The 27,181-nt window shown below is 42.3% G+C and overlaps 1 protein-coding gene across 3 annotated transcripts in view; it reads left to right on the top strand.

Moving 5' to 3' along the window:
* Window positions 1-19,870, top strand: part of LOC110297791 (acyl-CoA synthetase medium chain family member 2B) — a 52,301-nt gene extending 32,431 nt beyond the window's left edge. For 2 of the 3 annotated variants that reach the window (XM_021166783.3, XM_021166782.3), the window contains exons 10-14: window positions 1,894-1,995; window positions 4,074-4,201; window positions 4,308-4,407; window positions 5,280-5,399; window positions 8,958-19,870. In XM_021166783.3, coding sequence (XP_021022442.1) covers window positions 1,894-1,995; window positions 4,074-4,201; window positions 4,308-4,407; window positions 5,280-5,399; window positions 8,958-9,053 — 546 coding nt within the window. In that variant the 3' untranslated portion in view covers window positions 9,054-19,870. The remainder of the gene's footprint in view (window positions 1-1,893; window positions 1,996-4,073; window positions 4,202-4,307; window positions 4,408-5,279; window positions 5,400-8,957) is intronic. The other variant, XM_029479593.2, reaches the window with a different exon arrangement.
* Window positions 19,871-27,181: the final 7,311 nt, after the last annotated feature.

Raw genomic sequence — 27,181 nt, 5'->3', positions numbered from 1 at the left:
ATACCTCTCCTGGGCATATATCCAGAAGATGTCCCAACCGGTAAAAAGGACACATGCTCCACTATGTTCATAGCAGCCCTATTTATAATAGCCAGAAGCTGGAAAGAACCCAGATGTCCCTCAACAGAGGAATGGATACAGAAATTATGGTACATTTACACAATGGAGTACTACTCAGCTATTAAAAAGAATGAATTTATGAAATTCCTAGCCAAATGGATGGACCTGGAGGGCATCATCTTGAGTGAAGTAACACAATCACAAAAGATCTCACACAATATGTATTCATTGATAAGTGGATATTAGCCCAAAACTTAGGATACCCAAGATATAAGATACAATTTGATAAACGCATGAAACTCAAGAAGAATGAAGACCAAAGTGTGGACATTGTGCACCTTCTTAGAATTGGGAACAAAACACCCAGGGAAGGAGTTACAGAGACAAAGTTCGTAGCTGTGATGAAAGGATGGACCATTTAGAGACTGCTGTATCCAGGGATCCGTCCCATAATCAGCTTCTAAACGCTGGAACCATTGCATACACTAGTAAGATCTTGCTGAAAGGACCCAAATACAGCTGTCTCTTGTGAGACGATGCCGGGGCCTAGCAAACACAGGAGTGGATGTTCACAGTCAGCTATTGGATGTATCACAGGGCTCCCAATGGAGAAGCTAGAGAAAGTACCCAAGGAGCTAAAGGGATCTGCAACCCTATTGTTGGAACAACATGATGTACTAACCAGAACCCTGGAGCTCTTGTCTCTAGCTGCATATGTATCGAAAGATGGCCTAGTCGGCCATCACTGGAAAGAGAGGCCCATGGGACTTGCAAACTTTATATGCCCCAATATAGGGGAATGCCAGGGCCAAAAGAATGGGAATGGGTGGGTAGGGAAGCGGGGGGCGCTATGGGGGACTTTTGGGATAGTATTGGAAATGTAATTGAGGAAAATATGTAATAAAAATATTAAAAAAAAAAAAAAAAGAAAAGGAAGAGAAGAGAAAGGGAGGGAAAGGAGGAAGGGAGGGAGAAAAATGGGAGTCATTTTGCTTATCTAACAAATTGCCTGGATAATTACAAAATTAAATGTGATTTTGAAAGAAAACTAGAAGTGGCTTGGCATAACATTGTGTAACTTGGGCTTAAAATTTAACAATTTAGGTACCCTTCAATTTGTGTCAGCAGGTACCAGTTGCAGCACGGTCCCATTGATTTATGATAAGACTGCATAGCTTCACCATTCTCTGTGTTGTTTAACAATGGATGATGCTCCGTTTTTAATAGATTGTAGTGACTATTGTAATGAAAGTTTTTTCTCTTTTTATTGATTTGAATTCTAAGAACTGGTATTTATGGTGATGTGTCTGTGATTACATGTAGACTTCTGGGTATCAGAGGAATGACAACTTATATCTAATTCATGTGTCATCTACTGTGGTAGTGTCCTAATTATGACAACTAAACAGAAATGCCTTTTAGTGTCTTGCTTTGTTCACCATAAGTGTTTCTGTTTTACAGAAGTCAGTGTCCAAGTGTAATGTCTCATAGCTGAAGGCCAGTCGTCCAGGCAGCAGAACAACATTTGATTTTTAGTCTCTAAGTCTGTAAGTGAGGAGGCTCCCAATGATAACAGGAGGCACATATTTCTCCTGAATTCTTAGAGCCAGAAGCACCTGCCCAGGTTCCTCTGGTCCAGCATACTGAGAGGCTTTACTGGCATAAAACCTGGCAGGTAGATGAGGAGTCCAAGCTTAAGCCTCTTAGCTTCCCTTGACTGCTGGTACCTGTCAAGAACAAAATGATCTATACTAGACCAACTCTGACATCAAACCACTGTTTGTGCTAGCTCCTCTTCTGTGGGTCATTTATCCAATCTTCCTCCTCCTTCAGGTCATAGATGAACAGGGCAATGTTCTGCCCCCTGGCAAGGAAGGAGACTTAGCTATCAGGGTGAAGCCCATCCGGCCTATAGGCATGTTCTCTGGATACGTGGTAAGGACCTGTGCTCTTCCTCTGTTCCCTGTAAGGATGAGATGGACCAAATAGGACAAGGGTTGCCTAATATTATGAACACCCTCAAGAGGTATTGGTGAGATTCACAGTTACCAGGGTTCAAGAATGGGCACTTTTCCATAATGATACCTTATTCTGGGTAAGCCAACAATAATATAAAATTAAAACAAACAAACAAAAAAATGGATACTTTGTACAGAGAGAAGCCAGACCATTCACTCTTGCCATCCATAACCAAGTACTAGGAAATCTCTAAAGAGGTCACATTTCCCCATGAGCCTTTGCAACAGCAAACCTTCCTACATCATGCTGGTGTTCTTATTGCTCTAAGCAACACACACCAGCATTCTCCCTTTTCTCTCCACAAAGCATGGACCTGGGACTTATGGTATTATGGAGCTTTAGAGACATGCTGGGTACTCCCCAGAGAGAATCACAATAGTCTGACAGCATTCAGCATCTAGAAATCTAGAAGGCACTCACAGATCATACATGAGTAGGACCATCTCTCTCACCAGGAACTGATGGTGAAGCCAGAGATTATAAACCCGGTCAAATCTACAACTGTTAGAAATGAGTAAGGGACAAGATCAACTGCACAATGTCTGGATGTGTGACCAAAGCTTGTGCCCCAAATAGAAAATGAGCAAGTCTAATAATAGTGTTCTTCCTATCATTTACAATAGTGGTTCCCAACCTCTGGGTAGCAAAATTACAGTCGTGAAGTAGCAACAAAAACAATTTTATTATTGGGGGTCACTACAACACGAGGAACTGTAGGAGGAACACGAGGACTGCACCATCAGAAAGATTGGGAACCCTTGGCTTATTGAATATATACTAGGAGGCAAACATTGCCTTAAGGCTCCTAATACACCTTAAACACATTTAATGCTCCTAGACATCATGTAAACATTTCAGAGCCAGATTGCTTAAGTTCAAATGCTACTCCAGTATTTGCTGGATGATCAGGAGCAAGTTATTCATATCCCTGTCTCACATCCTCTTTGGGGAGCTGGCATCAGGTTATATCACATACGGAATGTAATGACAATGGTATTTATGAAGCCCTTGTAATTTCACCACACATAAGTGTGCTAAATAAAGTAACCATGAAAGATTCAAATCATTACTCCCACTGTACAGGGGGAAACTGAGGCTCTGCAACCAGGATGCAGCTACATTGCACACTTCTCCAAACAGTGTCTGCACACTTTCCCCATGTATTCCCAGATGCTAGCTCCCTAGCTGGGACATGCATGTCCCCATCAAATACACAAGGAAACTGATACAGTGATGTTGGCAGATCTATTTAGGGCCACAGTGGTAATGCCAGCAGAATCTGTGTGATGACTACAAAGTCTGAGCCAGTGATCAAGAAATTTGACTCAGTTTACAACCTAGAATATTAGTTTGGCTTCAGACAAACCCCCTGAACTTCCCTTAGCATTCCCAATGATAGAACTAAGTGAAATAGTCTAATCTCATCTGGACATCAATGTAAAACCCATGCTCCCATGCCTGAGTAAGATATAAAAATGTCCAGACAGTCAGTAGCCCCCAAGCCTCCTTACAACTCATATGTCAGAGGCTCAGTTAAATAGAGGGGCCCAGCCATGGCAGAAGTATGAATACAAGGTGAGGCTTTGGAGTTCTGCTGGCCAGTCTCCGGACCTTTTAAGTACAATGGAAGAACAGTGAGGAAATGTCAAATGGATTCAATAACCTTGGGTGGTGCTGTAGATGAAGAGAGGTTAAACTGTCTGTGGAAGGGAAAGTGGAATATGGTGAGAATATAAATGGATCAGTGCATGTGTTAATATCATTAGTAAGGTTTCAATTTAGAGGAGTAGGTGAGAGACCCTTAGTAGAATGACAGAAACAAATGGAGAGAAGATCCAGGTTGTCTGGGGAATCTATGGTTGGTAGATTCATGACAACTCCACCATACAGTGTACAGCTGCTCAGGTGGTAAACTAAAGTAGCTATTCATAGAAGTTCTGGGGCCAGGGACATAGACTTTACAGACACAATAGCTCTGTTTTTGTGCTCACTAGGACAATCCCAAGAAGACACAGGATAATATTCGAGGAGACTTTTGGCTTCTGGGAGACCGGGGAATCAAGGATCCAGAAGGGTATTTCCACTTCATAGGGCGGACAGACGATATCATTAATTCCAGTGGGTAAGCACAGTTTTTGGACCAGAATGGGTATTCTAGGTTTCTGTTCCACCTGATTCTTAGTCCTAGAGGTTGGGTGTCCCATCTTCAATGAAGGGCATATTTGCAGGTACCGGATTGGACCTTCCGAGGTGGAAAATGCACTGATGGAGCATCCTGCCGTGAGCGAAACAGCAGTGATCAGCAGCCCGGACCCTTCCAGAGGAGAGGTGATGGAGCGGTGGTCAAACATGGAAACAGTGTTTTAAAGTGGCTAAGAACACAGACTCCCAGGCTGGATAGCTTGGGTTCAAATGTTGGCCATACTGCCAATTAGCTGCTTAATCAGTATTTCCTTCAATTATCTCACTTGTGAGGCAAAGGTCTGTTGTGAGCTTTAAATGTGCTATATATTTGCAGGACACTAGGGACAAAGCTTAGCAGTATCTATAAGGATCTGTTTCTTAACAAGAGTAAGTAAGAGGGATTTGGTCTAGAAGATGGAGCCCTTGAACCATGCAGTGAATAAGGAAGGTACCAGGGTCACAGAATTGTGCAGAGCTTAGTATACGTGTGGAGAGGGCTACAGGCAGACAAGTGGGTCTGTGTCCCAGTGCACTTCTGCATGGCACAAGCCTGGTGATGTCATATGTCTGGCAGATACAGGGAATATGGCATGTTAAGATAATGAGAGCCACTGGGAGAGCAAAAGAGGACCTTTGACCAAGCTGAGTTGTAGGTGGTTTTATTTCCCTTCCTGTGAATTAAATATGAAAATTTTATCTCATCCTACAGATGGATAAACTTTTGAAGAGATTAAACAAAACATTTAAAGTTAGAATCCCAGTCTTGGTTTTCCTCCCAGCAATCTTTACTGTCCCTAGGGTAAGAACTGAGCCTGGGATCTCTTATACTCGATTCTCATTCAAACAAATAAGTCACTTACCCACTTCCCATGTTTTCCTTTCCTTTGGTTCTGATATTTGGATGGATGCGGGCATTTAGTTGTGGTAGCCATGGTGAGTATCTTGATACTAATTTTGCTTTATCTCCAGGAACGAATAAGTACCCTGATACGTCTTGGTTCCCATTCTTGCTGTAGGTGGTGAAGGCATTTGTGGTCCTAGCCCCTGAATTCCTGTCCCATGACCGAGACCAGCTCACTAAGGTGCTTCAGGAGCACGTGAAGTCAGTGACAGCACCCTACAAGTACCCCAGGAAGGTAAGGCTGTCACCACCCATGCCCCATGTGCTTTCAGAACATCTGTTATATTTCTATTCTTTGCCATGAGGACAAGGCCTCTAATTTACATGTCCTCTCTGCAGTGATGAAAACCCCTCCAAAGACAATCCCACAACTATCTCAGTGCATGAAAAATGGTCCTAGCCTTTGATTTATTCTGAATTAAAAGCCAAATGATATCATGGAAGTTCCAGTAATTTCTTGAAGTCTATACAGTAGGGCTTTGCAAAAATATTCAGAATTATAGAGAGTTCAGTTGCCATGATAGAAATATAACTTAAAATTCACTGCTTGCATAACTGACAAGTCCATGAGATGGCACAACCTTCCTCATGATTTGTTCCAGGCATGTGTATGATACTGTTAGGAATTTTGTTTCATTTCTCCAATTTTCTTCTTCTGTATTAGCTTCATTTGTTGAAATATTCTCCCTCTGAGCTTCAATCCATTCCAAATCTACATTATTAGCAGTTTGGCAAACTGCAGCAAAGGAACTGCATGCATGTCCCCCAAAGACTAATGATGGCCTTGGAATTGCTTCTTGCTGGGCTAATTTAGATACCCACTATTAAATCATTCTATGAAACCAAGACAGTAGAGGTCTTGATTGGTCAGCTCTGAGTCATGTGGTCATCCCTGCAGAAAGTACAGGAAGGATGGGAGAAAGTACTTCCCTACACCCAAAATGTGGTCTAAGTGAGGAGTGGGCCATTCTTCTGGGAAAGTGAAAATGCTCTAAGCAGAAATGACAGAATGCAAGGACTGCAGAGGTTCCCAGTGGCTTTCACTTGGGGGATTAAGGCAAGTGCATTGTCATGCCAAGAAGACCATGTCCACCCAGCTTCTCATCCCTGAGGTGACAAAATACCTCAGAAACACTTCAAGGAGAAAGTAGATATTTTTGGTTCGTGGCTTCAGAAGCTGTGATGCCTGGTCAGCTGGTCCCTTTAGTTTTAGCCATGTAGCAAGGTAGAAATGTCATGGAGGAAAAGCATGGTAGAGAGAAGCTGTTGACACTCCCTCAGTAGTCAAGAAACAGAGCAATAGAGGAAAGGACTAGGGACAAGATACCCGTGGAAAGAATGCCCACCTCCAAAGAGCCCACTGCCTTCTAACGATGCCACCAGATTCTGAACTCACCAGTGGGTTAAACCGTTGATGAAGCCAATGAACTAACCTCACCCTCAAAGACCCTCCTCTGAACACTGCATTAGCCTTAAACACATGAGTTTTTGTGGGTACTTCATGTCCAAATTATAGCAGACCCAGTTGTTGGATTCTGCTCAAAATAAGAGTTTGTACAAGAGAATGGGGGGAAACATATTTTGAGGCTGGGGTGGAAAGTGAGAAAAACCATGTTAGGCTTAGAGCCAATTCAGTTCTTATGTATCCTGGGTGCCCAATGTCTTAGTCCAGGCTAATTGTCATAGGTAGGCACCCTGAGAGTAGACCCTAGAGACTGACATTTATACCCAGGGGTTTTAAGAAAATTCTGATGTGCATCTCTGGAGAAAGGAAGAATTGCAAGGGACAGAGAAGGAACACTGAGCAGAGTGAATGTAGACTGTGTTTTAGTCTCATTAGGAACTTAGACATGCCATGGGAAGCTCAGAAGACAGTCCAGAACTTTCCTGAGTTGTAAGGAGGGGGAAAGGGCCGTTATAGCCCCATGTAGAACAGACATGAAATCAGGTTGCTGTGGGGACAGACATGACCCTGGCAAGACAACAATCCTTAGCAAAGTTAATCTAGAAAGGGGTTGGCATGGGTGCTACATTCTCCCTTCCTGCAGAGGAATGCAACTGAATATCAGAGTCCAGCGCCAGACTTTCATCCTCAAATTGAAAGGAGTGCAGCGCAACACAGTGTTAGGAGTCACAGTATGGGTCAAAATCCACTTCTGCTAATTACCCAATATTCCCTGTGCTCCTGAGTTTCCTCATCTGTAAAATGGGGATGGAGGATATTGATGTTCCCTTCTGTGTGCAAAGGGTGCAGTGAAGAATCCACTGACAAGGCGACTCCATGATTAATCAGTGAGTTTTTTTGTTTTTTTGTTTTTTATTTGTAGATAACAGAGAGAGAATAGCAAAAGATATCTGGGATAGACTGCCATGGCTACCTCTCTGGGACAGAGAGAAGAGCAGAGAGAAGAGACCAGGGAGGAACAGGCTAACCATTGCTAGGGCCATGGAAACAGAGAAGATAGCCAAATTGGTAGGAGAGTCCTGCCAGCTATAGGGAGTAATGCTGCAGCAGGAGAAGAGTAAGTTAGCTGGGACAGCCTGAGAACTAGCATGGGAATCTGCTCTGTTGGAGGCTTGTTTGAGTTAATAGAGAACTAGATGCCCTCTCTGGAGACTGGGAAACAGGGAGATGGGGGTTGGGGTGAGTGAGGTGAGTAAAAGTATCAGGAATTTAGAGAGTGGCTAAAACAGAGTAAATATTTAATGAGTGTTTTTAAGAAGTTAGATGAGGATCGAGAGACGCCTCAGAAGACAAACCACTAACTGCCCTTCCAGGAGATCTTAATTAGGTTCCCCAAATCCACAAGGCAGTTTACAACCATTTGTAACTCCAGTTCCAGGGAGATCCAAAGCCCTCTGCTGATCCCTGCAGGTACTGTATGCACGTGGTAGACATATATGCAGGCAAAACACCTGTGTGCCTATAATAAAAACAATGGTTTTTTTTTTTTTTTTTCAAAAAAGAAGCAAAGACATCCAGTCATTCCAGATGTAATGGGTTTTGAATTGCAATTGGACATTTCTAAGATCAAGTGAGGGGGTCCAGTCATACCATATACATACTGAGTGTATCACTCAAGTATTGGCCTTGGTCTTTCCTCTAGAATCCCTAAGGCAGCAGGTTCTTTTCCCTTGCAGTGCCCTGCCTACAACCATACCCAACTCCTCTGTCTCTTTTTCCCCATAAGCAGAGTTATTTTCTTCTTAGCAACAAACTGAGCTCTTCCTTTTGGCTTCCTTCCATTCCTCCAGTTTCCTCCTGAGCTAAATGGTAAACACTTTAGGACAGTTGATCCTCGCTGCAGTTATTCAGCAAAGACTGCCTTTCAAATGCTAAGGTCCTCAGAAGGGACAATCCTATTGCCCTCTCTCCACAACAACATAAAGACATTATCATTATCCTTTAGCATACTTAATGGTAAGCAGAGTCTCAACAAAGCCAAGGAACCTTCCTAAGTTGGCTGGAGTGGGATCTGAAGCATACAGTTTTCCGTAGGAGCTCAGGTGTCTCCCTCTGGGCCATGTCATGTTCATTTTGCTGCTTCTGTTCTCTTCATGGCGATGTGTAAAAGCCAGTGCTCTCCACCTCCCTGTCATGTTCTAGCCAACTGTTTCCTGCCCTGGTTTCTTGTAAGGGTTTTTAATACAAACAGAGCCAATCTAAAACATTCCCCTACCCCATCCTCATTCACCTGGACCCTTCAGCCTTAAGTGCTCACAACAGCTCCTCTTAAAAATTCAGTGCCACTGTGTCCACCAATGACCTATGTCAATCTGATTTTCACAACAGGTGGAGTTCGTTTTAGACCTGCCCAAGACCGTTACAGGAAAAATTGAGCGAGCAAAGCTTCGAGCCAAGGAATGGAAAACATCAGGACAAGCCTAGGCCCAATGAGACTCCTGAGGCTTTTGATGAGGTTCTGTCTTCCCCAATCCTTTCCTGTGACTTCTTAGTCTCCACTTATGGAGATATAAGATTATTCACACAGAGGCATGTATGTGATTTTGGTCTCTCTTTGGTTATTGACAAAGAACAATGACACGTTTGACACTAAAAGAAAAAAGAAAGAGGGAATAAGAGATTTTCAGGGGAAAAATTGAGTCAGAAAAGTGCTAAAACAGCAAGGGAAAGAAATTGTCAATTCAAGTGGGCAGGAAGTGGGAGAATGAAGGGGAAAAGAGAATGAGGAGAGGGCGAAAAAAGAAGGAACTGGAGAAAAGTAGAAAAGGAGGAGTGTGTGGAAGGACACTAGTGTCTTCCCCAAGTTGGCTCAATCCTTAGGGACATCATGTTCAAAGGAGGAGGAAATACCACGTTGTCATGCCCAAGGAACTGTCCTACACATGTTGTGAGCCATCTTGCTTCATCTATGTGTCATTTGCAGGTTCAACTTCTACACCCCAAAACATATCACTTCCTTTAGCTCACAGTCATTGTCATATCTTTACTTCCTTGAATCAATATTAAAATCATTTTAAAATCAAAACTCCAAAGGCACTCTTTGGGCAAGACAGGAGAGGCATGTCTGCAGCAGCTTATGAACTGAAAAACCCTTAGAGAGCTGATGGATGATGCTGTTAATGATAAACCATGAGCTCAGCTACCAGGGCAACCTGATCAGCAGATCTAGGTGTCAAGGAGAGCTGCTGAGGGGGCAGAGTCTCACTTGTAACCTAGAAAGGGTTAATGAATCTTCTTGGTAGAACTGGGCAATCAGGAAATGAAAGCAAAGGTTCTCAAGAGCCAGAGTCTTCTTGGAAAACACCCAGTGACGATAACAGAACACTATTTACCAAACACTTGCCAGGAGCTAGTCTCTCTCTTTCTCTCTCTCTCTCTCTCTCTCTCTCTCTCTCTCTGACTCCAGCCATTGTCCTCAGTTTTACAGAGGAGGAAACCAGAGATCAGATGATAATCCATGGTCACACAATAGACAAGTCACAGAGAAAAGGTCTGTCTATATAACTCCTGTGCATTTTGAACAGCTTCCCTTGCCTTATCATTGTGTTTGCTTTGGCTACTACAGTTTGTATCAGTCAGAATTCTTCAGGCAAAAAACCGTCTCCACCTAACACCTCTTCCTCCTTCCCTCCCTTCCAACCTCCCTTCCTCCCTCCCTCCTTCCTTCCCTTCCTTTAAAGTATGAAAACCCAATACTCCAGATGTTTGTGTTAAGAAAAGTTGTTAAGTTTTAGAGAGTTCATCTACAAGGTGTGTACATGTCACATGGTGCACATTTTAGACAGCACAAGCTCGTGCATTTACTTGAGTTGCACACTGGTTGGCATATCCTGAAAGAATGGTCATGAGGGTGGCATTCACAAGAATAGTAATAGCCTATAAATTAGTTACTGAGCTTTGAAAATAAATCCCAGTCCGGCAGTTCCAGAACTAATATTTTAATTAAGCCTCATTGAGTTTCAAAGTTTATAAGCATATTAGACTTGAAATATATTCTGTTTCAAGATCTGAGACATTTCGTGGACTGTCAGCCAGAACTCATGGGGATATAGCAGGCAACAGGGAGGTCAAGGATGCAGGCAGCCCTCCAGGCACCTCCACGGGAGCAGATGATCACATCATTCTCCCCTTTTATCCCACACCTGAGCATCCACATTTAACCTGCTCCCTGTGAAAATGTAGGATGGTGTCATAACATAAGCTCTCCTCATTTCCTACCCTCCGACACTATTACCTTCCACCTTCAGTGTCACCAACTTAATTCTAAAATGATAAAATCTGATTGACTGATGTGAGTTGTTTACATGGAGTCTGATCCACATGTAACACAAAATGGCATCAGGTATCCAACATGGTTCACTAGAAGAAAACTGATAGAAGAAAGGGGCCTGCCTGTGTGATCGATCAGCAGGTGAAGGAACCTGCCGCCAAGTCTGATGACCTGAGTTCAATCCCCAAGACCCATATGGTTGAAAGAGAACCAACTCCTGCATGTTGTCCTCTGACCTCCATAAGTACACACACACACACACACACACACACACACACACACACACACACACAAAATAAATAAGTAAATACAATAAAGTAATAAAAAGGATAAAGGATGACATTAGACAATCTCTGAGGTTAGCCTGATATTTAGACACAAATTGACCAGCTCTTGAAAAGCTCACAGGTATGTTTGGACAACTTCAAAGCCTCTCTTCTCTCTAGCATCTTTTCTTGATGCCTTTTCTCTCTGCTCATTTTTTCACACTAAAGTGGCCATGTTTAGGACTCATCTAATGAAAACTTGGGGGCTGGAGAAAAATCTCTGCTAGTCAAGGCTCTCTCATAATAAAGGGCACTGGACAGTTTCAGTTGAGTGATAACATCTGACCTAAACACTAGTTATCTGTGTCCCATACTCCTTTTCTGTTGCTCCTGGCTAGTCATTCTTAATCTTTGGCCTACGATCATTATGCTATCGTGAGAACGATTGCATGTGTGGATACATGTTCATGCATATTCAGGTACATGAGTGAGTGAAAGGTTACATGCGCATGAACGTTGTGTATGAACACCAAAGGAAAACCATGAGTGTCGTTCTCATGAACATTGTCCATCTCCTTTGAGAAAGAATTTCTCATGGGCCTGGAGATCACCAGTTAGGAGCAGGGATCTTCCTGTCTCTGCCTCCCTAGCACTGAGATGACAAACAATGCTCCCACCTTCCTTTTCTAAGGTATCTCTCCCACCTTGAGAATGAGCTTTACTATATCTCATTACTCTGGGTCCAGCCTATGAGCCCTGCTTTTGGTGTCATGCATAGCAGAAGCCCTTTACCTTTAAGAGGAATCAATGCTGTCCCTCAGTTATGACCCTGACTCCCTTCATTCTGCTCCATCCTTCCTGCCTATGGCTTAGATAAAGTACCCGTAGTAGCCTGTACCTTTACAGGAGGCTGGTATGCTGTGACTGTGAAGAAGTCGAAGCTCTTGTCTTTTTCAGCACAGGAGGAATCTTGGCCTTGTCATCCTGTTCTTTGAGTTCATTGAGTCTCTCTCATCCCAGTGCAATGGATCCATAAATCCATGGGGTGCAAGAGCAGAGAACTCAGATGCCAACTAACCAAACTTCAGGGGAGGTGCCGTTTTCAATGGCTAAAAGTGCCTGAGTTATAATCACCTTGTCACGTTTTTGTTGAGTTCTGAATTTGCAAACCAACCAAAGCATGAACACCAGTCCACAGCATATGGCAGCACCAAACAAAATCACTCCCACCCATTCCTTAAAGTAAGAAAATGCAGAGGTAAGCCAAGAGGTGACGTCTCCAAGGGTCACTGGTTCCATTAAGGTTCAGGATCTGTATCTGCAGCTTCGTCTGCAACCTTTCCAGCTCCTGCGACCAGTTCCCCTTCAGATAATTCGATAAATCTGTACTTTTAATGAAAGAATTGTTAATATACCTAACGGGAGTAATGCACATATGCGGAGTTGATGCCACACAACTCATTTGTATGACATCCATCATCTGTTCCATGTTATGTTGTAAAATATCTACTCTTTGATTCACTAACATTAGTCCTGAGGCGATATGAGAATCCACCCTTTGCAGGTTAAGCAATGCCTCAGACGTTTTTTTTCTGTTATCTGACTTATGGTATCAGCAGTATTGACATGATAGGCCATAGCAATTCCTGCGGTAACCGCGGATGCTGCGGACACTGCAATGGTAGTAACAATGGCAGCTGTGATTCCAAAATCTCTCTTTTGCTGAACAAGACTCATGATTGGGAACTTCTCTGGATCTGCTTCAACAGGCACAGGGACAAAGGTTGGTAAATATACCACTAAGGCTAAGAAATTAGTTCCATTCCAGCATTGTGTCAAAAAACAAGTGACATTTGTACAGTCTAACCATTCTGTATTATTTTGAAATTCAGCCAATATAAAGAAAAATGGAGGATTAACACAAACTTCTACTGGAGAAGTAGTCATATTTCTGATAACTCTATTAGATGTCACATTATCTAAATGAGCAGAGATATTGGAAAGTGTGGCAGAAACATTCACCATCTCATGAAAGGGTCCAGTCAGCAGTGCAAAGGCTGACAAACTGGTACTAGCACCTGCCTCATTACTTAAAATCCATTGGTAACATGGCCAAATATTTTCTTTTCCTGTAGCATCTCCTTTATCATTCATTACAGCAAAATCCAATGGTGGTGACAAAACAAAACTCTTTGCTATTTCTTTCTGAGGAAAAATATTTGATTGACAAGGTGAAAAAACTATAGGAAATTCGAGGTCCAGATGACACCAAGGCATGCTGCGTATAGCAGTAGCATTGCCAACAGGCCATCGTGATCTTTTGGGAATAGTCACATTTCCCTTTATCATAATAGTGGTAATATTTATAGGTGAAGTTACATTATTTCCAACATCACCTGAGCCTGATTGCGCTCCTTGAACAACTTGGGTTAAAGCATTAAATAACACTCCAGAGCTCACTTATTTTGGTAAATGGGATCTGCCCAATTAGAAATAATCTTTTTCTTTAAAAATATTCAGTTGCAAAAAACAAAGGCAAGGTAGAAGAATTGGAATGTACCGGTAAAGGTACTGGCCATGATTTTACTATGGCCCACAAAAGCATACTTATCCCGGTCTCAATCATCAGGAGTAAGAATAACAGGATCATCTTGAGATTCATCTTGCTCTTTCACAGTCCTTGTCAGTCGCATCGGAACCCAAAGTGGATTATCTTCACCCTGCAGAAAAACACAAATAGCTCCCCGGGATCTGATTAATATGGGATCCAGGCCATACCATTTATTATCAAGGACATTTTTCCATTTGACCATTTCATTGGGCGATTGAGGCCATTGTCCATGCCTTCCAGCTGGTGATCTCCCAGCATCATCCAATTTTAAGAAATTAAGAGTAAATATTGCAAGGGATAGAGCCATCTTTGGCGTCATAGCCTCTATTCCCCCTCTTTGTTTTTGCAAATATTGTTTTAAAGTACGATGAGCTCTTTCAATGATGCCTTGGCCCTGTGGATTATAGGGCAATCCAGTAATATGCTTCACTTGCATTTGTTTGCAAAATTGACTAAACTTAGAAGAAGTATATGCAGGACCATTGTCTGTCTTCAGCACTTAGGGCTTGCCCCATGCAGCCCAAGCCTCTAAGCAGTGGGATATGACATGAACTGCTTTTTCCCCTGTCAAGGGAGAGGCATGTAGGACACCAGAGCTGGTATCGATGGACACATGTACATATTGTAATTTACCAAAAGCTGGAATATGCGTGACGTCCATCTGCCAAATATCTAGGGGTCGAAATCCGCGAGGATTAACGCCCACAGAAGGTGCATTAATAAATTCTACACATTTACCACACTGTAGAACAATGTCTCAAGCTTCTGTTCGTGTGAGCTTAAACTTCTGTCGCAATGTAGAAGCAGGGACATGATAAAGTTGATGAAAGCCGGGCGTGGTGGCGCATGCCTTTAATCCCAGCACTTGGGAGGCAGAGGCAGGCGGATTTCTGAGTTCGAGGCCAGCCTGGTCTACAAAGTGAGTGCCAGGACAGCCAGGGCTACACAGAGAAACCCTGTCTCGAAAAACCAAAAAAAAAAAAAAAAAAAAACTTAAACACATAAAGTTGATGAAAATTCTTAGCACCTTCTATAGAACTTTGTGATAGGAAAACCATCTCTCTGGTGGCTGAATCAGCAATTGCATTTCCCTTAACCATAAGTCCAGGTAAAGATGTATGTGCTCTAATATGTTGAATATAAAAGGGATGCTCACGCATCAAAATACAATCTTGTATTTTCATCAAAATTTCAGATACTGGACTAGACTGCTTAAAATTTCCAGCAGTCTCTAATACAGTAGTAGCTAATATAGCATTACCTACATAAACAGAATCAGAGATAATATCTATGGGCATAAGGAACCTTTTAAAAACATCTAAAACCACCAAACATTCCACCAATTGAGGGGCTCCTGGTGTAAATTGCAACCTCACAGCTTTTTCATTAATCACATAACTTCCAATTCCTGTTTTGGATCCATCTGTATAAATATCAATAGCTCCCTTTATAGGGGTATTAGCCGTCACCTTTGGAAAAATCACTCGATGCAATAGCATAAAATGTAATAAAGGATGTTTAGGATAATGATTATTAATTAAACCAGAATAAGCACATCTAAGAATGGCCCATTCATCTATAGTAGCACACAATATTTGCATTTGTGCAGCAGTATATGGAATAATTATGCTATCAGACATTTTTCCAAAATGAGTAATTGAACTTTTTATACCTTTATGGGCCATATTTGCCACCATGGTGGGATAATGCTCTATAGTCTTATTAGGGGATATATGTGGATGTATCCATACTAAAGGACCATCTTGCCATAACACAGCAGTTGGCAAATTTATGGTTATGCATAGGCACAAAGGTTCTTGCTCATTTATACGATTCAACTGTGCCTTTTGGATAGCTATTTCTACCTTCCTAAGAGTTTCAGAAGCCTCAGGTGTTAGTTGTCTCAATGAGGTAATATGTGATTCTCCTTCTAAAATTTGAAATAAAGGTATTAATTCTGAAGTAGGGATCCTTAAATAAGGTCTAATCCAACTTATACCTCCTAATAATTTTTGAAAATCATATAATGTCTTTAAATGATCTTTTCTTATACTAATCTTTTGTGGGGAAACACATCGTGAAGCAATAGTGGCTCCCAAAAAATGACTAACATTAGACTGCTGTACCTTTTTTGGTGCAATAATCAAGCCATTATTTTTTAAAGTTTCATTAAGCAAGCCATAAGCTTGCTGTATACTTTCTTCTTTAGGTCCACAAATTACAATATCATTCATATAGTGACATATTTTTAAAGAGGGGAAACCATCTCTAACTGGTTGCAACGCTTTTCCTACATATAACTGACATATGGTAGGGCTATTTGCCATTCCTTGGGACAATACCCGCCATTGATACCTTTTATCAGGCTCTGTATGATTAATAGAAGGCAAGGTAAATGCAAATCTAGGTTGATCTTTCTCATTTAATGGAATGGGAAAAAAAAACAATCCTTAATATCCACCACTATAATTCTCCAATCCTTAGGTAGGGTAGAGCTGAGAGTAGGGGGAGTCCTCTTTGTACAGGACCCATAACTTGCATTTGTGCATTAATGGCTCTTAGGTCATGTAACAATCTCCATTTACCTGACTTCTTTTTTACAACGTATTCCAGGGTGATTGCATGGGTTCCAAATGTCCCAGGTCTAATTGTTCTTGTACTAATTCTTTAGCTGCTTTTAACTTCTCAGAGGGTAAAGGTTGCTGAGGCATGCCACGGAATGGGCAAAGGCTCCTCAGTGGCCCCTAGAAAAAACCCAGCCCTTTCCTATCTGCTTTTTCTGTGGCTTTAACTGGAGAAACCTACCTTGTAAATTTTTTCCAAGACCTAGTCCAGATATATATCCCATTCCTTTCATCATTTCCTTGCTTTTCTGAGAGTAATCATTAGTCAGTATAGGGTTGAAAAAGCCCTGTCCTTCCTTCTTATGCAAACTAGGAAGAACCAACAATTGAGCAATGTGATCTCTAGGAGAAATGGCCACAATACCTCGGGGTGCAGAACACATAATCTTAACTTGTCCCTCATAATCTGAGTCTATAACTCCGGGATGTATTACCAATCCTTTCAAAGCAGAAGAGGACCTACCCAACTACTAGTAGGCCCACTGTATCCTTCGGTAAGGGACCTCTAAAATCTGAGGGAATAGATTGGCACCCCATTTGTGGTGTAAGAATTACTCTGGAGGTGGCACAGATGTCCAATCCTGCTGAACCCGGAGTGGCTCTCCTCAGTCTTTGGGTGGCCTCATGGACACTGTGGTCTGAAGTGCCCGATACATTTGGGGTTTTTTGGCTGTTGCACTTTAAACTGAGGTATTGGCCTTCCTGTTATAACTCTGGTTGATCTGCATTCATTTACCCAATGTCTTCCTTTTCCACATTTTGAGCAAATGCCTGGTAATTTATTTTTAAACCTATTCTTTCCATCCTTTGTACACTGCTTTTGCACATGACCTGTTTTCTTGTGTTTGTTCATGTTGTTTAGAATGACTCCAACCCTGAGTTCCCAATTTTAAGCTAACTTTTTGTTACAAGCAAAAGGCTGCCTGTCCCTTTAAGAGCTCCTTTTGCAATCGGCCCTCAGCAGGGGTTTTTTCAGCTGTACTTGACTCCCAGCCACAGTGCTCATCACTTTCTGCTGTGCAAATTGAGACTTCTTTCTAAACAAGTTAAAGGATGGACAGCCAGCAGATAAAGTTTTAGCCAATTATATTTTTCAACATGAAACACAGAACAATCATTCAAACAACAAAACAAAAACAAACATGAATTGACAGACATATGGACAATTTGGTGCACCAAAAACAGATAATAGACAGACAGGGAATAGAACTTGGTGTCTCAAAGGGACCCAGATATCCTAACCAGAGCTAAGAATATCTCCATAGGAACCAGAGAGGAAGCAGGACGTCTCCCGTTTTCCTTCTGTCCCTAGGAGAGCTCTGAAATAGCTTATTTTCATTTATTTTTTATATTTCTATTTTACTTATATTTCTGCGTGCGCCTTCTTTTTCATTTCTGTTTCTGATATGCTTCCCTGGTGCTCCTGCAAAAGTTGCTACTCTTCCTTAACAGCTGGCTCACATTTCTTGTCCTGGCCTTAATCAGCTTCCATACTTGTTCCTGCTTTCACTTTTCCTTCTGCCTCCTCTCTCGCTGTCTCTCTCCTTAACTTTTCCCAACTAGGTAGCTTCAGCAACCCAGTGGGGGCAAACCAAGGAGTGAGACTATTTCTTTTAAGAACCCTCTCACTGTACTTTCAGAAATCTTTAAACCTCGTTCTTTGAGCAAGGCTTGCACCGGCCCTACTAATGGCATAGCCTGGCCAGTACCCATACTTGTCCTGGACTAAAACGTCCTTGAGTACTCACTTATCTACATGAGGTTCTTAGCCCCAAGGTTGATCCACGAGTTTATCTACACTCGCTTTATGATCTTATGTGTCTGCCGAGCTATTCCCAGCAGATACACTCGTGTCCAGGGCGATGAAAATTAAAGCAATAGCATAATATCAAGGCTAAGAAAGAAAGCAAGCAACACAACCCCAGTGACAATTACCGGACCTACTGCGTGGGAAAGCATACCTCTCAGAGACTCACATTAATTTCTTCTTACTTACTGGTACCACTGTTCCCCAGCTGAAGAGTTCTGAATCCACGCAGTTGAATCCTTCTCAACAGACTGCTTTATGGGAACACTTCATTAACCGCTCCTTCCCCGTGATGCAGTTCTGAATCCTCCCTGTACTAGGTCTTTGCTCATGCCTGAAGATGTTACTTCCCAGGTTTTCGGCACCATTTGTGTGCGCCCGACTTGCCAGCAAGAACAATGCCACAATAGGATCCTTCTGCACACGTTTATTGGGAGAGCTCAATTACAGAGGCAAAAAGACCCCGAGCTCAGAAATGGTGCTGCTCATATAGGCCTAGGAGTGACGTGTCCATACCTGATTGGTTATGCTACCATTACCTCATTAATATGCCTTGGGACAGGCAGTGACTCAGCAAAAAACTCTTATGCACATGCACACATTGGTTGTTTACCCATAATCATGGGTGGTGGCCAGTGGTAGCCAGCGCCATCTTGTAATGGCGTTTGCAGCTTCCCACACTCATGGAATATGGCCCACTGGTTAGCACAATCTCAATGGGTGTGCCTTGGAGAGGCACTACATGTTCTGAGGATTTCATGCTGCTGTAGAGCATCACTCTGCTTGTTACCCTTGTGGTGGTCATCATGACTCCCCCTAATCTATGAGTTGTATGAAAACTCTAAGAGGGTTTCCAGGCCCTCACCAAGCAGTGTCATTGGCATTTACAATAGTTGTTCTTGATCTTTTTCAAGCATTACTGCTGGAGCAGATTAATGATTCAGTTACCACCCTTAGAAAGAATTTGGACATATGTACATGTTAGTAAAGTTCGGTTAAGGTATTTTTGCAAGTGGTTTTGATGTAGAAAATCTTGAGGAACAATGTCAAGTTTAGAAAGGCATTAGAAAGTTTGATAACCGAGTGAAGGATTTTTGAGGTCAGGGAACAAGAATAACAGCAGTCTGACTAGTACTAGCTGGTGCATCTCTCTTGCTGGGCCGGTGATCAAATGGTGATTCATTTCTTGTACCTATTTTTGCCCTCAGCTTCCTGATATGATTTAATAAGAAACTGTTAATGTGTAAATGTGTACCCTGAAGATTTAGAGTAGAAATGACTGATTTTTTTATATAGAAGTTTAGATTTATGATTCTTTGAAGATTTTGTATGATTACTTTTTAAGATAAATTGAAACCTGTCAGTAAGACAACCTGGTGAGAAAATTGCCTTGTTAAGTTATAACAAGTTGTTTGGTTATGAATGTATGTGGGTTCTTGGGAATAATTTGTTTTTAACCCATAATATGTAAAACATTTGATCATGTGAAGATATTGAGGAACATATTTCTCTTCTTTTTAAATGTATTGTCATTGTAATTATTCCCTTAAAGAAAAATAGAATGTAACCACATTGTGGTTTTATGCTGCTTGAAAGATTTTCCTGGTAGATATATAAGCTATGGAAGAAAAATAAAATTTTTGGAGCTTGCTTCATCCACCAAGTGTGTCTCTGTGTGTGTTTGTGTCTGTGTGTGTGTTTGTGTCTGTGTGTCTATGTGTGTGATTTTTTTCTCCCTTTTTTCACCAGCCTCAGAGAGTTTTTGCTGGCCCCAGAGAGCTTTTCAATGTCACCAGGGAGTCTTTTTCCTGCCCAAGAGAATCAAGGTTTTGTTCCCTCAGAAAAAATTCTAATGGGTAATCAGTCACTAACTCCACACCCCACCTCAGTTTACCTGTCTTCTCAGAGTTGGTTTCCAAATCATTCTCTCCCCATCACAGGAAACCAACTAGTCACCATCTTGATCTTGGACTTCCCAGACTCCACAACTGTGAATAATGAGTGTCTGGTATTCACATTCTCTGATATTGTGTACAGGGGCCTAGAGGACCTTCACTCACATGGAACCTGATTGGGCTGGAATAAGAAAGAGAGGCCTTTTTATATGACTGGGATTCCTCACATGGTAATCTTGGATTTCATACCTACATAGGTATACTGGATGATTTTGTGTCAACTTGACACAAGCTAGAGTCATCAGAGAAGAAGGAGCCTCAGTTGGGGAAATTCCTACATGAAATCCAACTGTAAGGCATTTTCTCAATTAGTAATCCATTGGGGAGGGCCGGTCCATTGTGGTTGGGGCCATCACTAGGCTAGTGGTTCTCAGTTCTATAAAATAACAGCCTACGCAAGCCATGGGAGCAAGCCAGTAAGCAGCTAAGCAGGACCCATCCATGGCCTGCACCAGCTCCTGCCTCTAGCAGGAGTTCCTGCTTGAGCTCCTGTCCTAACTTCCTTCAATAATGAACAGCAATATTGAAGTATAAGGTGAATAAACCCTTTTCTCCCCAACTTGTTTTTTGGTCAGGTGTTTCATCACAGCAGTAATAACCTTAACTAAGGCAATAGGTAACTAAGATTAAATCATGGTTGGATTATTGTTCAATTGACAAATCATTTGCATGACAAGACTTGAGTTCAGTCCCAAGACACCATAAAAAAAAAAAAAAAACTCAGCATGTTAATAATCCTAGCACTGAAAGAGACAGAGATAGACAAACCCTTCGGGTTGTTTGGAAGCCAGCCTAATGTACTTGGCAAGTTCAATGAGCTAGTTTGTCTCCCTTTAAAATGGTAGCTAGCACCTGACAACACCAAAGGCTCTCTTTTTGCTTCTGTACAAACATGCCCAAGATTAAAACACCCTTTAAAACCTACCCTCAAAGGCTACATAAGCATCCAGGCACTATCATTATCACTGCCTCAAGATCCAGACCACAGGCGTGTCCTCCATTTCTGGATTGTAGTTCATTCCAGATATATTTAAGCTGACAACCAACAATAGCTATCACAGGCAATAATTTCTAATTCTGTGTTTAGGGGAATCTTACCCTACTAATCAATAACACGGTCTCATGGAATGCACAGCCATCTTTTGTCATTGGGGTAGTGACATCATTGAAGAAAATATTTGGAAGCACAGAGAGCTGGAATAGACAGAAAGGAATGTCAAGGAAGAGAGGGTGAAGAAGAGAGAAAGACCATTCTTTTTTTTTTATATTTTTATTAGGTATTTTCTTCATTTACATTTCAAATGCTATCCCAAAAGTCCCCCATACCCTCCCCCCCCCGCATTCCCCTCCCCACCCGCTCCCACTTCTTGGCTGTTCCCCTGTATTGAGGCATATAAAGTTTGCAAGACCAAGGGGCCTCTCTTCCCAATGATGGCCCACTATGCCATCTTCTGCTACATATGCAGCTAGAGACACGAGCTCTGGAGGTACTGGTTAGTTCATATTGTTTTTCCACCTATAGGGTTGCAGACCCCTTTATCTCCTTGGATACTTTCTCTAACTCCTCCATTAGGGGCCCTGTGATCCATCCAATAGCTGACTGTGAGCAACCACTTCTGTGTTTGCCAGGCCCCAGCATAGCCTCACAAGAGACAGCTATATCAGGGTCCTTTCAGCAAAATCTTGCTGGCATATGCGATGGTGTCTGCGTTTGGAGGGTGATTATGGGATGGATCCCCGGGTGCGGCAGTCTCTAGATGGTCCATCCAAGAAAGACCATTCCTAATGTCTTAACTTAATAGGACTTGGCTGTTAAGCTTGAGTTAAAGTCTCTAGATTACACACTGTCTTTGCTAAATTTATATAAAGACCACCCCTGGCTTTTGTCAGTGATTGCTTTATCTCAACTTTTTTGAGGCATGCCACCATTCAGTCTGCTTTTAGGTTTGCACTTTGACAGCAACACAGATCAAGGCTATAATATGCTTTTCCACTAATGATCTATTCAGTAAAATGAGAGTAGAGTGCTACAAAAAGTATGTGAGAGAAACAGTGCAAACTGCTAAGTCTGGGGGAAGCAGGGCCAGGAAATTGTGCTCCTCCTACCCCGTTGAATTTCTGTGCTTTTGAGCATGCTATTTTAGCAACCATCTATACCTCTCTCCCGATGTTACTGGGGGAGGGGGGGAGGCTATACAGCCAACAGGCATACAAATGAACCATCTTTGAAAGTATCCCTGACACTCAAGGTGATAATATGTTCTCGCATTGCCCCCATATACAAAGGATGGGACTTCCCTCTCTGGGTAAAAGAAACTATCAGCTCTACTGTGGAAGAGAGTATGCAACATCCTAACCAACCCCCAAGTCACTGGAAAAATTCACATTGGTAAGAATTTTGTATTGGGGCTAGAGAGATGACTTGGCAGATAGGAGCACATGCTGCTAGCTCAGAGGATCTGGGTTTGGTTCCCAGCATCCATACAGTGGCTCACAACCTATCCTAACTCCAGTTCCTCAAGTATGTATGTGGTACACAGACATACATGCAGGCAAAACTTTTATACACATAAAATAGAATAAATAACTCTTTTTTAAAAATCAGTAAAACTCTTTGTTTTGCCCAGAAATGCCTGGTGTCAACAAGTAATGATTGGCATGCTCTGCCTCTGGCTCTGGAGGAGCTTCAGGTATAAAGCAAGAACAGGAACTTCTGTATTGTATCTGTATTGATAGTGTCAAGTTTCCCAGCCCCACTACTGTGATTGAAGGAGCATTCAATGTCATAACTGTAACAAAGACTCTGAATTAATCAACTTATCGAGAAAAAAAGGTTATTTTGGACTCTGTACTGGCTAATTTTGTGTCAACTTGACACAGCTGGTGTTATCACAAAGAAAGGAGCTTCAGTTGAGGAAATGCCTCCATGAGCTCCAACTGTAAGGCATTTTCTCAATTAGTGATCAAGGGGAAGGGCCCCTTGTGGGTGGTGCCATCTCTGGGCTGGTAGTCTTGGGTTCTATAAGAGAGCGGGCTGAGCAAGCCAGGGGAAGCAAGCCAGTAAAAGAACATCCCTCCGTGGCCTCTGCTCAGCTCCTGCTTCCTGATCTGCTTGAGTTCCAGTCCTGACTTCCTTTGGTGATGAACAGCAGTATGGAAGTGTAAGCCGAATAAACCCTTTCCTCCCCAACTTGCTTCTTGGTCATGATTTTTTTTTGCAGGAATAGAAACCCTGACTAAGACAAATTGGTACCAGCAGAGTGGGGTATTCCTGTGACAACCTGACCATGTTTTGGGGAGGACTGTGGAAGGACTTTGGAACTTTGGGCTTGAAGAGCCATTCGTTGTTAAGAGCTCTGTCAGATGTTGTGTAGGAGCTTGGAAGATAATGTTGAGAACAGTGCAGAAGATGGAGGTCTGGTTTGTGAAATTTCAGAGGGAAAATTAAAGACTCTTTTCAGGGCCATTGCTGTTTTGATTGTGAAGATTTTGTGGTTCGGGTTAGCTGGGGCTGAAGAATCAGCTGTGATTAACAAAATACCAGAACACCAAAGCAAAAACTTTGCATTACTGGGACTATTGATGCTGGTTAGCTGAAGCTGAGAAATTAGTGGTGATTAAGAAGAGACCAGCATCATTGAGGTGACATCTTCTGGGAAGTGTTTTCTGAAAGCACAAAGAGGCTGTGTTCCAGAGATAGGCAAGGTTGTACTCCTGCAGCAGGACTTGGTAATGTGTAAGGGTCACCCAGGTGGTACTAGTTTTGAAGGCATGAAGGGGTCACGCAGAGCAGCTGAGGCTCGGCACTGTGAGAGGCCATGGAAGGCCATTGGTGAAGGTGCAGCCTCAGTTGCAATTGACGGCCCAGTATTAAAGGGGTCATGCAGTGTTTTGGAGATGCCAGTACCATGAGATGACCACCAAGAGCAGCAGCAGCAGTGGAGTACAGGCATCTGGAGCCCAGAGGACAACGTGTGTGCTACAAAGGGCATGGCTGGAGAAGTAACCCAAACCCTTGGAGGAGCCCAGAAGATCATGAGTTGGATCCCAGACATTGGATGGTTGGAGATTGATTTTTGCTTTGATTGTGACTGTGCCCTGATATTTTCCCTCTTGAAGGAAGAAACTGTTTTAGTGGAGCCCACAGTTAAGAGACTTTTAATTGTAAAAAGACTTTGAATTTTTAAAAGATTTATATTTTAAAGAGATTGAAATTTTAAGAATATGTAAAGACTGTGGGACGTTTAAAGTTATTTAGACCTTGGGGATGAATAAGAATGTATGGGTTGAGGCTTACTAGTGATGTGTTTGTGTGTCAAGTTGACAAGGAGTCAATTGTACTGGCTAATTTTGTGTCAACTTGACACAGCTGGTGTTATCACAAAGAAAGGAGCTTCAGTTGAGGAAATGCCTCCATGAGCTCCAACTGTAAGGCATTTTCTCAATTAGTGATCAAGGGGGAAAGGCCCCTTGTGGGTGGTGCCATCTCTGGGCTGGTAGTCTTGGGTTCTATAAGAGAGCAGGCTGAGCAAGCCAGGGGAAGCAAGCCAGTAAAAGAACATCCCTCTGTGGCCTCTGCTCAGCTCCTGCTTCCTGATCTGCTTGAGTTCCAGTCCTGACTTCCTTTGGTGATAAACAGCAATATGGAAGTGTAAGCCGAATAAACCTTTTCCTCCCCAACTTGCTTCTTGGTCATGATGTTTGTGCAGGAATAGAAACCCTGACTAAGACAGACTCTGAATTTCAGAGTTTTCAGCCCATGGTGGTCTAGACTCGCTGTTTTAGTCCTGTAGTGAGGCAGCACCTCCAGTTGATGGCAAACATATATAATGGAACAAAATATCACCTCACAAGTCTGTGAGAAGAGAGGGAATTAGGAAGGGTCAGAATCTCATACCCCTACTGTATGTCTCCGATGACCAAAAGTGTCCCACTAGGCCACCTCTAGGTTCTCCCTCACCTCCAGAGTGCAATCCTAGAGCTCCAGCTTTCAGTGGGAGGGACTCCTAGAGCTGCCAGTACCCAAGCCTCAGCATTTTGTCCAGACTTGCTCCCCGTACAAGTTAAGAGGAAGCTTCATGAACCAGATCCCCAAAGGCGAATCACTTCGTTAGAGACTGTGTTCCCTAAGAAACATGGTCAGCTTGTACAGGGACTGAGGAGATCACTGTATCACATATTAAGGAATTTACACTTGTTCTAAAGAGTAATGTCATTAAAGTACTTAATGCAGAGCAAAAGCTCAGTCAACTATGCACATTTAAGTTATCTTGCTGAGTGAGGGGACACTGGGTTAAAAGGGAAATTGGAATGTGCTTAGAGAAACATCGTCTTAGTGGAATTTGATGAACTAATGACTAAATAACAGAGATGGGGTTGGAGGGAAGGGGGTGCTGAAGGGTGACTTCTGGGGATTTTTAACCTAGCAGGCTTGGGTCTATGCTTTCAGAACTTCCTGGGTGGGATGGGTTTAGAGGTGGGAGTACTCTGTGGCCATGTTCACTCGGGATAACAGTGTTAATGGCTAAATATTAATGTCTTGTATATCAAACATTAATATGTAACACTGATTTGTTAGTCAGATACTCAAGTTTGAGCTCTGAGGGAGATCAAGAGTTTGAATGTAGTTTAGGTAATTATCAATCCAGGGGAGTGTTGAGATGGGTGAATGAGAGGAAAGGCAGGCTACTGAGGATAGGTTCTTAAAGAGACATAACACTGAGAAGGTAGACCCCACGGACACTGAGGAGAAAGAAGGTGAGTGCAGTATCAGAAAGAAGGAAGGGAACAATTCTAAAAGATTTGTATGGCACTGCTATGAACAGCCACAGTGGGAACTGAAGAGAGCCCATTTGGTGGCAGAACATTTGGGCACTTGTCTCCTTCACCCTGCCAACGTCGTTCAGTTGAGCATGTGAATCAGAACACTGGTAGTTTTTGGTTGAGCCAGGACACATGAAAGGATAAAAGCATTTTTTGTCATTTACACATTCTAAATATAAATGGGAAAAAGGGTGAAGCTGGGAGGTGGTGCATGTCTCTAAAATCCTTGTCTCGAAAAACAAAAGAAAAAAAAGGAAGAAGGGAAAAGAGAAAGAGGAAAGAAAGAAAGAAAGAAAGAAAGAAAGAAAGAAAGAAAGAAAGGAAGGAAGAAAGAGTGTGTGAGAGAAAAATTAAAGATTCAAGGTTGTAGCCTATAAAAGAGAGGGGGGCTTGAGCAGTGTGACAAACTCTTATGTATTCTGGTCAACAGTCAGTTCCCTCTTCAACTACCTACCCCCATTAGAGTCCAGTACTAGGACAGGAGTTGTGACTGAACCAAAGTCCTCTCCCTCCAGCCAGTTAGGAAGTTCCACTTGGCTCGCTGTAGTTTTCTGGTCTTCTATGCTAGAGTCTACTGTGATTCAGTAGCTAGCACTGCTCCCTCTACCTCAAGAGAAAATTACAGATTTCTGCTTCCCCAAAGTTGAATATTTGTCGTATTCACAGAAATGTAAGTTGGCATGATCGCAGCAGGTTTCAGCATGCTTAATCTGCTTTGACTTAATCTGTGGCAGTCTGCCACAATGGTAAAGAGAGAAAACACTAGGGAGCCATTGTCATCCGAACCAAAGCCTTGACAGAGTAGAAGTAAGCCCAGAGCTTTACCCTGCCCAGAACCAACAGACCCAAGGAAGGAAAATACATGTTGGTTTAACTTTCTGAGAGTTGGAAGTTATTTATACAATGTTAAAATAGCAATAAATGATTAGCAAAACTAAAATCTTCCTCTTAGCAAAACTAGCCTCAAATACTTGGCAGCAAGCTATGGCCTAACAGGATTTACTAATGCTAACAAGTTGTGTTTTCATAGTATTTAGTTTTGTTTGACTTGGCACTTAAAACTCATTTTAAAGTTGGTGTGGAGATAGAAGGTTTCACGTTGAAGTAATACCACTTTTATTGGTGATTTTGGGAAACAGTCGGTGCTAGAGTACCCTCTCAAGTGGTGTACGGTGCTTCTCATCTGTAGCACTGAA

Source organism: Mus caroli, unplaced genomic scaffold (assembly GCF_978045245.1).
Source record: "Mus caroli unplaced genomic scaffold, Mus_caroli_1 scaffold_8, whole genome shotgun sequence".
Classification (NCBI taxonomy): domain Eukaryota; kingdom Metazoa; phylum Chordata; class Mammalia; order Rodentia; family Muridae; genus Mus; species Mus caroli.
Note: the sequence above shows the minus strand (reverse complement) of the source record. Positions and strands in the feature narration are given on the sequence as shown.